General features: G+C 35.2%; 1 protein-coding gene across 4 annotated transcripts in view; it reads left to right on the top strand.

The window, feature by feature from the left end:
- The window catches only part of LOC148946154 (CDK5 and ABL1 enzyme substrate 1), a 129,367-nt gene that overhangs the window by 57,653 nt on the left and 59,596 nt on the right, over positions 1 to 12,118 (top strand). For 3 of the 4 annotated variants that reach the window (XM_089098223.1, XM_089098221.1, XM_089098222.1), the window contains exon 2: positions 4,972 to 5,376. In XM_089098223.1, the coding sequence (XP_088954349.1) occupies positions 5,093 to 5,376 (284 nt within the window). In that variant the 5' untranslated portion in view covers positions 4,972 to 5,092. Of the gene's footprint in view, positions 1 to 269; positions 363 to 4,971; positions 5,377 to 12,118 lie in introns of those variants that run through there. The other variant, XM_089098220.1, reaches the window with a different exon arrangement.

Here is a 12,118-nt window from a genome sequence, read left to right as displayed (position 1 = left end):
TAGGTAGGCTATTTAATATGTAAAATGTTTCTCTTATTCGTCGTGAGACTGCTATGTTAGCATATCAGGTTTATAAAGTTTTTGGAATTAAAGATCTTACTCCTGTTATAACTTACTATTGCGAAAATGTAAATAATTTAATTAAGCGCAAACAAAAATATCAGTCAGTGTGTTTAGTAATTAATTACTTTGTAAGTCATGTTTATCTTGCGTGGCTTGGTTTATCTGAATAATGTTCAAATATCAGTTAACTTCATTAGCTTATTATACTGAAACGTAATTTGATATTAAGTCTTAGTTGAGGTCACACCTACAAGTTGATGACAGTTAAGGTTGATGTTAGTTCTTTGTGCATGGTTTCGGTATGTTGTTTATTGTTATGGATTGTATTGTTATGTTGTTGTTATATATATTATGTTATTTCTCTACAGCCCTGTGGTATTAATTTTTGAGTGTAAAATTGATTTCGCTATTATTAGATAGTTGCAAGGCCGTATCCAGGTGGGGGGGGGGGTAGGAGGATTAGTCCTAGAAACTTAAGGGATGGCTCATTTGGTCTATTGCCCTTTCTAAGCGCAAGAAGAGATGAAAGGCAATCCGCCCAGCGTCATTTTTTGTCCCCCGTAACTCGCCATAGTATCCTCAGATAGATTTTGAGATAGCCATTTGGTTCAAAACAGTTGAAAGGCTTAATACGTCTGCCTCCGGGGTCAACGTGGCCCCCACAGCTTAATGACAGTGACCAAAAATATTTAAATTACACATCGTTCATACAAAGGTTTTAGTTCATAAGGCAAGCTTGTTCAGTCTTGGTTCTTCGATCAGCTTGGAACTCCTGGGGATCGTTTGCTAGGTCAAGGTTTAGCAGTTTCTGTAAGGTATATTCCTGTAACGACTCCCATGACAAGAGTAAATCAACAGACGTTATGTATATCTGAGTTCTCAAAACACTTATCGGCAATATCTCAGGAACGGATCGGGGATCAAGTTGAAACTTTGTGGGTGTCAAGTTGATTCAAAATTTTGGCCTGGAGGAGGGTCAAACAGTTTGTGTGTGTATGAGAGGGGGGGGGTGATAATAATTTCCCAACATAAGCCCAAATGGGAGTACCAAGGTCAATGGAAAGACACTTTTTGTACCAATGTTCTCAAAACAGTGTATCAGCAATATCTCGTACGTTTTTTGCAGCTTCCATAGTTTTGGGAGGGAGGGGGGAGCAAGGGGACAATAAGTTTCGTGTTTGGGCAGAGGGAGTCATATTTTATTTGTCTTCGATATATATATAAGTTTTTACACTTTAAGCCCCTGTATAACGTCGAAACTATTCACATTGAACTTGCTTGGTAAGTCAAAAGATATTTTGTATGCAGTGCTAGGCGTATTTTTCCTGAAAAATTCCCATTCGGAAGCCCCCCTGGAAACCCCCTCCCCAGAGAATTCCACCTGAATAATTCCCCTCCCCTCCCGTGGAAATTTCCCCCACATGAAAAATTGGGCATCCGCAGAGAAAACACAAAATAGGTACCTTGAAATGTCGATCAGACCCCCTACGTGGCTACAAAGGACCAGATATCAAAAAGGCTCTAGGGCTGGGGCTGGTTGATCTCCAATCACTTTTGACTTTTAAAAAGGGGACTAGATCTGTTAATTTTCGATCGAATAAGCATTCTCTGATGTTTACACGACAATGAGGGGGGGGGGGTGAAGATAGGGCAGAGTCCTTGTATACGAAATAAATTCTGCTTATTTTGGGGTTTAATGTTACTCTTTAATTTCAGAATTAAGGCGTAGACCACAGATATTCCCGGAAATTAGGACTGATTATGCACCAAATTCTACCTCGCCCTTCCTTAGAACTAATTCTTTATCTGTCTGAAGGCTTAATGAGAGTTAGGATGTTTCGGCATTAAGATGCCCTCTTCGAGGCATCTGGCCCTTCTCCGCTTACAAAGCGATCAGAGAATCCTACTCTATTACTTTCAAGCTGTTATCTACAAAAGTGTGGTATTTTGTATTTATTTATTTTTTTCAAAAAATGGACCACGGATGCCTATTTATCTATTTATTCATTTTTTTGTCGTCCCCAGGGATGATCGTATCGAACCAAGAGCCCCCGAAGATCGGGAGTGGGCCAATTCGAAAGTTCTAGTGCTCTATTTAAGTAACCAAACAGATTGAAGGGCCACCCCTTACCCCGCCCCTTTTTCCCAAAAGACATCTGATCGAAATTTCGAGATAGCTGCTTGGTTCAGCATAATCGAAAGGTCCAATAGATATGTCCCCCCCCCTACAGCTCCTAGTGGAAGGGCTGTAGGTTATTTAAAACATAATTATATCATAAGGATAGTCAAGTTTTACAATAAAAGTGATTTCGCCCTTATTTGGAGGATCTCACAAGCACTTCATGGGAAATGGTGGACATACATAGAGTCTTTTGATTTACTCAACAACCCGTGCTGTTTCCAGAGAATACCGTTTTTAAATTTTGATATACTGGCCTGGCGAACGATCCTTGAAAGCTCCTACCCAATAAGTCGACCTAGATCAAACAGGAACGCTTTATCTGCTATTAAACAAAGTGTAACAAGTATTATCACATGAGAGTAAAGAGCAACTATAAGCGCTGACACGAGCAGAATTTATTCCGTGGTATATGCAACATTTGATCGATGTAAATCAAGGCAATTGAACTTTGGATTGGAACAAAATATTTTGTTTAATAAATATTTTTCACCCGAAAATGGGGCCTAAAAAAGGGATAATAATTATTTTTGAAAAGCTTGGGTTAATTCCTTGGGTTAAGTGGGCCCCTATACACAGAATGAGCTTAAAAAATGATTATGTTCCGCCCAAGCTTAAGTTTTTTTTTCCTTTTAATCAGAACTCATGATGTTTTTGTTCAGTCCAGACCAACAGACTGAAAGAGTTTTAATGCTCTAAAACGGGGGAATAAATTTCTATCTGCAATCAGGCTGACAACTATATTAATAAGTTATATGACCTGGTGGACTCTTTCACAGAAAAAAGTTGAAAATCTCGGCTGTGTCAATTTGTGACATCCATAAATGGGGCCAAAATGTGTTTCGTCTCTGTTTGATTTGAATATTAAAGGACATGTCGACAAGGCCGGGTAGACGTATACGAAGACGATGTGTTTTGAAGTTTGATTGAATCGATGTGTGACACGTGAAAGTGGGCCGAAGTTTTTACCCCGATCGGCTTAAACTTACAAGGCATGTCCAACTGAACCAAAGGAGGGCCCCGACGGTCCTAAAGCAACAATTCGATTTTGTCCTTTTGTTTATCGCATCTGGGGTTTGCACGAAAAGTGTGCAGGTTAGGCCAAATTGATGAATGGGGTATTACATTTTGAAAAACCGAGTTTAATTCTTGCATAAAACAAAACAGTTTTGCTTGTGTCAAAGCGTTCAGTGTTTGAGTTGAAGTCGAATTTTTATAATTTTTGTCAGGGAGGACCATGTGTAGCTGTTCCCCTAAGCTTCTATTTTCTTTGAACCATGTCCCCTCTCTCGCGTGAAAAGTCCTGCTCAAGCAGATATCAGTCTCGAATTGAAGTTAGCCTAAAATCTGAAAGTGCTTAAAACACAGGACGGTTACTTTTCCCGTCGTCTAAATACCTTCATAGAATGTAAATACTAAATGTGGAAATCCGAAAAAGAGTATTTTGCCAGGGGTGCAAAAGTGCTGCCATTTAGTGTTGCAACCCACTTCTCTTTGCGATATTGGTTGAGTTTTTTGTTTAAGTCTCCACGTTCTTCACTGAAGCATAGGAATGGTATCAGATGCTTCTTATAAACCTTAATAGTCCTCTCAATTCAAAACGATTTGGGTATAGCATTTGCTCCTTTATTAGTGCAATACAATCTACAGATACAATTTTCCACTTTATATTTTGATAAAGCTAACTACCTTTGATAAATTGATCAAAGTTTATTACAGCAGTTTTATTGTAATATAAAATATGTTCATGAGAAATACTATTTTGAAAACTTCCAGAGGAAGATAAATTTCGTTGAGTCCTATTCCCTTTTTCGAGCTGAAAGCTGCGTTCAAGCAGAAAAGCAAGAAAACAGCAGTTCCAAATTAAAGTGGGTCTAAAATCTAAAAGTGCTTAATATATACGACAGTCCTTTGCCCTATCATTAAAATATCTTCATAGAATACAAATGGTCAACCTAAAGATACTGAAAGGTACTGGGAGTGCTGCCATCTATTGTTGCAACTTAATGCTGTTTGCGATATCGGTTGCGTTATTCATGTCATTTTCTGTGTTTTAGATTGAAGGAGGGTCATCGTATCAAATGTGTTTTCTAGATTTTAACGGCTCTCTCATTGCTAAAGAAATTGGAGCTTAGTCTTTGCTCCTTTCTTAGATGTAATTTTCTCTTCTTTTTTTTCTTCTCTCCACTGTTCAACTATCTTTGATCAGCGGACCAACGTTGGTGATATCAGTCCCATTGTGCAAAAATATACTCATGAGATATACTGTTTAAAAAATTCTACGGACTGAGACCTCATTGTTGCGGTACGTATGAAAAAAAAGGATAATGACTCACAAAATGTTCTTAGGCAAGCTCCGTCTTGTTTAAATTAGAATCTTATACTGGTTATCAACCTGTATGGATAGAGGCATGGACAAGTTTCTTTATGGAAAAATTGTGCCACAGTCACGCTTGTAGTGTTTCCTTCTACCTGTCAACTTTTAGTAGAAAACTCGATTCCTGACTTTCCATACAGATGAAAAATGATCTAGCATTCAGTGATAATATATGACGGTCCCTACGAAGATGCAGTAATAAAAATCAGCATTACTGGTGGCATAAATTGGGCTTGTGGCTCTTCTGACATTCACTTTTTCTTCCACTTTTAACTTTTTAGGAGAATTATGGATCTAAGATGTTTTCAGAAGATGATTCCATTGTTATAGATATAACTATCTTTATTTTCAGATTATAAGTCAACCTAAACCTGCAGAGAATGCTAATGTTATAAAATGATGCCCCGCAAATGTTTAAGACAAGAATTTATTGTGATCAAATTTAAATCAAAACATTTTAGAACTACGTAAAAATGAGTGAAGTGGCGCAATTTAATCGACGTAAGGCTGCTAAAAATTTTCTTTCTGGGATATCATTTTTCGGTCCAACAGACGGAATTGATGGAAGTGAAGGAATTCAGTCGATTCTTAAAACTGAGAGCAAGACCGGAAAAGAAAATGTTCTGAGAAATGTCAACTTTGGTGGTTTTACTAGTTTTGACTCTAATGAAAGTGATCAGACACTAGTTAGCAACGCTGTAGAGGACCATAAAGATTTTACAGAAAACCGGCCGTCTCCACTTGTCCCGCGGAACAGGTTTGTTTTCATTTATTTTGATTGCTTCTTCTTCTTTTTAAAACTGTATCGCCTACTTGGTCACATGAATCATTCAGAAGCAGATTCCGTTAAGCCCTTGAGACAAACAACGGAGAAAATTAGAAAAGAAAGACGCTTGTTGGTTAGGTTTTAACGAACCCATCACCTGGCGGGATCTTTTCCGTTATATCTATACCACTATTTAAGAAATGTTTCTTAGTCGTTTACTCGTCGCTGGAATAAAAAGGGAGGCATTTATAGATTGCTAATTTTATGCTTTTTTATGCTTAAAGTCACGTTTTTGACAGTTTGCTCCTATCCCCCTGATGATCTTATATATAACCTTAGTCTATATTCAAAACTAACTAAAATAAAGATGACATTAATAGGTTCCTTATTTTATCCTCCTTTTCAACATAAGGGTTATTACCCTGACGATGTCCCCACCCCTCCCTTGATATGCACATCTATAACCCTAAACAGTGTATTTTTGTGTTGTTCTTGTTCTGGGGATCCGGCTGACTGACCGTATTTCAAACAGTAACCAGTACGAAAAGTTTGGTTCAATCCTGCTTTCTAGGGCTATAATGCGACACAGGTTGAGATGGCTATGGCACGTTCTGAGGATGAAGGATGACAGATTGGCGAAGATTGTCTTTTCGGCCAACCGTCTAGGGCTAAACAGGAAGCAGGTCATCCGCGGTTGGGGTGGGAGGATGCCATGAAGAAAGATTTAAAGGAAATGGGAACTTCCTGGGAGGGTATAAAGAGGGAGGATTTGAATAGATTGGGATGCAGGAGGAGCTTGCGTAGCTGTGTTGGCCTCAGGCGACTTGGTGCAGTGGTGAGTTGTTTCCATTGTTTGATCCGTTATAAAAACCGGTTACCCTGTGTAGACTCTAGATATAATGGTGTAGGTATAACAGAAAAGATCTGCTTGGCATAAAAGTCTTCAAGATTTTTGATATTTATTTTGTGCTCACCAATGAACACTCTTTAAAAATACATTTTATTATAGACACGGTCGAATTAGCTTCTTAAAAAAATTACTTGATGACAAACAGGTGTTCTACCGTTTTTTATGTTAATTCTTCTTATTAAAGAAAGCTATTATCTACATGTTTAAGAATCAATAAATTGCTTTGACGCTAAAATCGTAACGGATGTAAAAAGTGGGCAAGTGGTCATAATTGGCGTGACATCTGGACAGGTCATGTACTACTAAATTTGGCAATCATCATTTTTGGATTCATAATTCGTAACCGCTAAAGTTCTTTCAAAATCGTTTTATTGGCTGTCACAGGAAAATAGGAGACATTTTTTTTTATTTTATGGAAGAATGAAAAAACTAAAACAAGTTTTTGTACTGTTCTATTAGCTGGGAGATCCGCGACATATTGTACAGCGAAGATGACAAAAGAAACTAGTCAAACAGGCTATTTCAACGGAGAATTCCTATGCCGAGCATTGCAAACAGTGGTTTCTCAGTCCGTTTACAATATTTAAACTTTAGTTTTTGGGCGGTTTGGTTTAGGGGGGGGGGAAGTACCTAGGTTGGCTTAGGTTAGGTTACGTATTTAATTTATGCTGTGCTTTGCCTCTCCCCCCCCCCCCTAATGTGCAAATATAAGTAGTAACCATCTTTTGAATTTGCTTACACATATAGGAAATACTTTGCTTTCACATGGAATTTGGGTGAAGCTATAGCAATTTGAAATATCATATGGAATTTGCTTGAAGCTATATACTTTGCGTACGCCCCCGTACCAAACAGATTTTTTCTGATAGATATCCTATTCTACTGGTCATTACACCCTTTCAAAGAGATTTACGCAATTTAAGGACAAGTTTTTCTGACGTAGATGTCTAGTTCATGATGTACAAGTTTTTTTTTTTAGGTTAAATCCGTGGTCATTCATCTGTAAGTTGATTAGTAGGTTGTTTTTTTTTTAAACTTGGCTAATAGGTTTTTAAACCTATTACTACGAATGCTACTTGCATTCCATTTTTGTAACTAGGAGCGAGATTGTGTGATGCTATCAGACTGGTTTCGTTTCATGGATTCATTAATAGAAGGACTAATGTTTTTGAAAAGGGTAATTACTTCTTTAGTTTACAAGATTTGCGAATTTTTTGCGAAAAGGTATTTGCGTAAAGATATTGCGATGGTTAAGAATGCCTCACAGGTAATTAAAGAATGAGAAATAGGATGCTATAATTAGAATGGTTTTAAGTTGAAAATTGTTACGTAAAAATAACTCAGTTATTTGCTTGCGTGTATAGGAATTTCCATGTTATCTGCTTGCCTGTATTTTGTGTTAAATAAGTAGTTTTTGTATCTTTTAAAAGAGCTTTCAGGGTTTTGAGAGACTCAGTTGCCTGATTCCGTGTGTTTTTTCTTGACTTAGTGCTCATTAAAAACGAAATTTTTGTGTTAAATAAGTAGTTGTTGTATCTTTTAAAAGAGCTTTAAGGGGTTTGAGAGACTCAGTTGCCTGATTCCGTGTGGTTTTTCTTTACTTAGTGCTCATTAAAAACGAAGTTTTTGTTTTAAATAAGTAGTTTTTGTATCTTTTAAAAGAGTTTTACGAGGATTGAGAGACTCAGTTGCCGGATTCCGTGTGGTTTTTCTTTACTTGGTGGTCATTAAAAACGAAATTTTTGTGTTAAATAAGTAGTTTTTGTATCTTTTAAAAGAGCTTTACAGGGTTTGAGAGACTCAGTTGCCTAATTCCGTGTGGTTTTCCTTTACTTGGTGGTCATTAAAAACGAAATTTTTGTGTTAAATAAGTAGTTTTTTTATCTTTTAAAAGAGATTTAATGGGTTTGAGAGACTCAGTTGCCTGATTCCGTGTGGTTTTTCTTTACTTGGTGGTTATTTGTTGTATCTTTTAAAAGAGCTTTACTGAGTTTGAGAGACTCAGTTGCCTTATTCCTTGTGGTTTTCCTTTACTTGGTGGTCATTAAAAACGAAATTTTTGTGTTAAATCAGTAGTTTTTGTATCTTTTAAAAGAGCTTTACAGGGTTTGAGAGACTCAGTTGCATGATTCAGTGTGGTTCTTCTTTACTTGGTGGTCATTAAAAACAAACTTTTTGTGTTAAATAAGTAGTTTTTGTATCTTTTAAAAGAGCTTTACGGGGATTGAGAGACTCAGTTGCCGGATTCCATGTGGTTTTTCTTTGCTTGGTGGTCATTAAAAACGAAATTTTTGTGTTAAATCAGTAGTTTTTGTATCTTCTAAAAGAGCTTTAAGGGGTTTGAGAGACTCAGTTGCCTGATTCCGTGTGGTTTTTCTTTACTTGGTGGTCATTTGTTGTATCTTTTAAAAGAGCTTTACAGGGTTTGAGAGACTCAGTTGCCTAATTCCGTGTGGTTTTACTTTACTTTGTGGTAATTAAAAACTAAATTTTTTAGTTAAATAATTAGTTTTTTTATATTTTAAAAGAGCTTTAAAGGGATTGAGAGACTCAGTTGCCTTATTCCTTGTGGTTGTCCTTTACTTGGTGGTCATTAAAAACGAAATTTGTGTGTTAAATCAGTAGTTTTTGTATCTTTTAAAAGAGCTTTATGGGATTTGAGAAACTCAGTTGCATGATTAAAAATTTTTTTTCTTTACTTGGAGGTCATTTGTTGTATCTTTTAAAAGAGCTTTACGGGGTTTGAAATACTCAGCCGCCTAAGTCCGTGAAGTTTTCATTTACTTGGCTGTCATTAAAAAATAAATTTTTGTGTTAAATCAGTAGTTTCTGTATCTTTTAAAAGAGCTTTACAGGGTTTGAGACACTCAGTTGCCTCATTCCGTGTGGTTTTCCTTTACTTAATTGTAATTAAAAACTATTATTGTGTTTTATATCATCAGTTGTAGTATCTTTTTATAGAGCTTTATCGGGTTTGAGAGACTCAGTTGCCTAGTTCCCTGTGGTTTTGCTTTACTTAGTGATAATTACAAAAGAAATTTGTGTGTTATATAATTAGTTTTAGTATCTTTTAATAGAGATTTAAGGGGTTTGAGAGACTCAGTTGCCTAATTCCCTGTTGTTTTTCTTTACTTGGTGGTCATTTGTTGTATATTTTAAAAGAGCTTTACAGAGTTTTAGAGACTCAGTTGCCTAATTACTTGTGGTTTTACTTTAATTTGTGGTCATTAAAAAAAAAATTTTTGTTTTAAATAATTAGTTGTTTTATCTTTTAAAAGAGCTTTACAGAGATTGAGAGACTCAAGTGCCGGATTCCTTGAGGTTTTTCTTTACTTGATGGTAATTAAAAACGAAATTTTTGTGTTAAATAAGTAGTTTTTTGTATCTTTTAAAAGAGATGGAATGATTTTGAGAGAAGCAGTTGCCTTATTCCGTGTGGTTTTTATGTACTTGGTGGTCATTTGTTTTATCTTTTAAAAGAGCTTTACAGAGTTTGAGAGACTCAGTTGCCTAATTCCGTGTGGTTTTCCTTTACTTGGTGGTCATTAAAAACGAAATTTTTGTTTTATTTTAGTTTTTTTGTATCTTTTAAAAGAGCTTTACAGGGTTTGAGAGACTCTGTTGCCTGGTTCCGTGTGGTTTTTCTTTACTTGATGGTCATTAAAAACTAAATTTTTGTGTTAAATAAGTAGTTTTTGTATCTTTTAAAAGAGCTTTAAGGGGTTTGAGAGACTCAGTTGCCTAATTCCGTGTGGTTGTCCTTTACTTGTTGTTCATTAAAAAAGAAATTTTAGTTTTAAATCAGTAGTTTTTTTATATTTTAATATAGCTTTAATGTGTTTGAGAGACTCATTTGCCTGATTACGTGTGATTTTTCTTTATTTGTTTGTCATTTGTTGTATCTTTTAAAAGAACTTTACAGAGTTTGAGAGACTCAGTTGCCTAATTCCGTGTGGTTTTCCTTTACTTGGTGATTATTAAAAACGAAATTTTTGTGTTAAATCAGTAGTTTTTGTATCTTTTAAAAGAGCTGTACAGGGTTTGAGAGACTCAGTTGCCTAATTCCGTGTGGTTTTTCTTTACTTGGTGGTCATTAAAAACGAAATTTTTGTGTCAAATAATTAGTTTTTGTATCTTTTAAAAGAGCTTTACGGGGATTGAGAGACTCAGGTGCCGTATTCCATGTTGTTTTACTTTAAGTGTTGGTCATTAAAAAATTACTTTTTTTTTTAAATATTTATTTTTTGTATCTTTTAAAAGAGATTTAACGGTTTTGAGAGACTCAGTTGCCTGATTCCGTGTGGTTTTTCTTTACTTGGTGGTCATTTGTTGTATCTTTTAAAAGAGCATTACAGAGTTTGAGAGACTCAGTTGCCTAATTCCGTGTGGTTTTACTTTAATTGTTGGTCATTAAAAAATAAATTTTTTTGTTAAATCAGTATCTTTTAAAAGAGCTTTAAGGGGTTTGAGAGACTCAGTTGCCTGATTCCGTGTAGTTTTTCTTTACTTGGTGGTCATTTGTTGTATCTTTTAAAAGAGCTTTACAGGGTTTGAGAGATTCAGTTGCCTAATTCCGTGTGATTTTTCTTTACTTGATGGTCATTAAAAACGAAATTTTTGTGTTAAATAAGTAGTTTTTGTATCTTTTAAAAGAGCTTTAAGGGGCTTGAGAGACTCAGTTGCCTGATTCCGTGTGGTTTTTCTTTACTTGGTGGTCATTAAAAACGAAATTTTTGTGTTAAATAAGTAGTTTTTGTATCTTTTAAAAGAGCTTTACGGGGATTGAGAGACTCAGTTTTACCTTGTCACAGTTACATTTTCTTGATTTTTCAAAGTTCTTTTTTAATTTATTTAGTAGAAATTAAAGAGTTTTAATATTTAAGAATTTTTTTTTTTTTTTTTTACTTGACAAAGATACATTTTCTTTATTATTCATTTTTCAGTTTTAATTTCTTTAGTTGAGATGAAAGAGTTGGAATATTTCAGTAGTGTTTGGTTATGGTTTACCTTGTCACAGTTACATTTTCTTGATTTTTCAAAGTTCATTTTGAATTTCTTTCGTTGAAATGCAAGAGTTGGAATATTTCAGTAGTGTTTGGTTGTGGTTTACCTTGTCACAGTTACATTTTCTTGATTTTTCAAAGTTCATTTTGAATTTCTTTCGTTGAAATGCAAGAGTTGGAATATTTCAGTAGTGTTTGGTTGTGGTTTACCTTGTCACAGTTACATTTTCTTGATTTTTCAAAGTTCATTTTGAATTTCTTTCGTTGAAATGCAAGAGTTGGAATATTTCAGTAGTGTTTGGTTGTAGTTTACCTTGTCAGTGTTTATTTTACTTGATTTTTCAAAGTTCATTTTGAATTTCTTTCGTTGAAATGCAAGAGTTGGAATATTTCAGTAGTGTTTGGTTGTGGTTTACCTTGTCACAGTTACATTTTCTTGATTTTTCAAAGTTCATTTTGAATTTCTTTCGTTGAAATGCAAGAGTTGGAATATTTCAGTAGTGTTTGGTTGTGGTTTACCTTGTCACAGTTACATTTTCTTGATTTTTCAAAGTTCATTTTGAATTTCTTTCGTTGAAATGCAAGAGTTGGAATATTTCAGTAGTGTTTGGTTGTGGTTTACCTTGTCACAGTTACATTCTCATGATTTTTCAAAGTTTATTTTGAATTTCTTTCGTTGAAATGCAAGAGTTGGAATATTTCAGTAGTGTTCGGTTGTGGTTTACCTTGTCACAGTTACATTTTCTTGATTTTTCAAAGTTCATTTTGAATTTCTTTCGTTGAAATGCAAGAGTTGGAATATTTCAGTAGTGTTTGGTTG

Source organism: Artemia sp. Qi Xiang Cuo, chromosome 12 (genome assembly GCF_049724085.1).
Source record: "Artemia sp. Qi Xiang Cuo chromosome 12, ASM4972408v1, whole genome shotgun sequence".
Lineage (NCBI taxonomy): Eukaryota > Metazoa > Arthropoda > Branchiopoda > Anostraca > Artemiidae > Artemia > Artemia sp. Qi Xiang Cuo.
The sequence above is the reverse complement of the archived record's forward strand: the minus strand, read 5'-3'. Positions and strand labels throughout refer to the sequence as shown.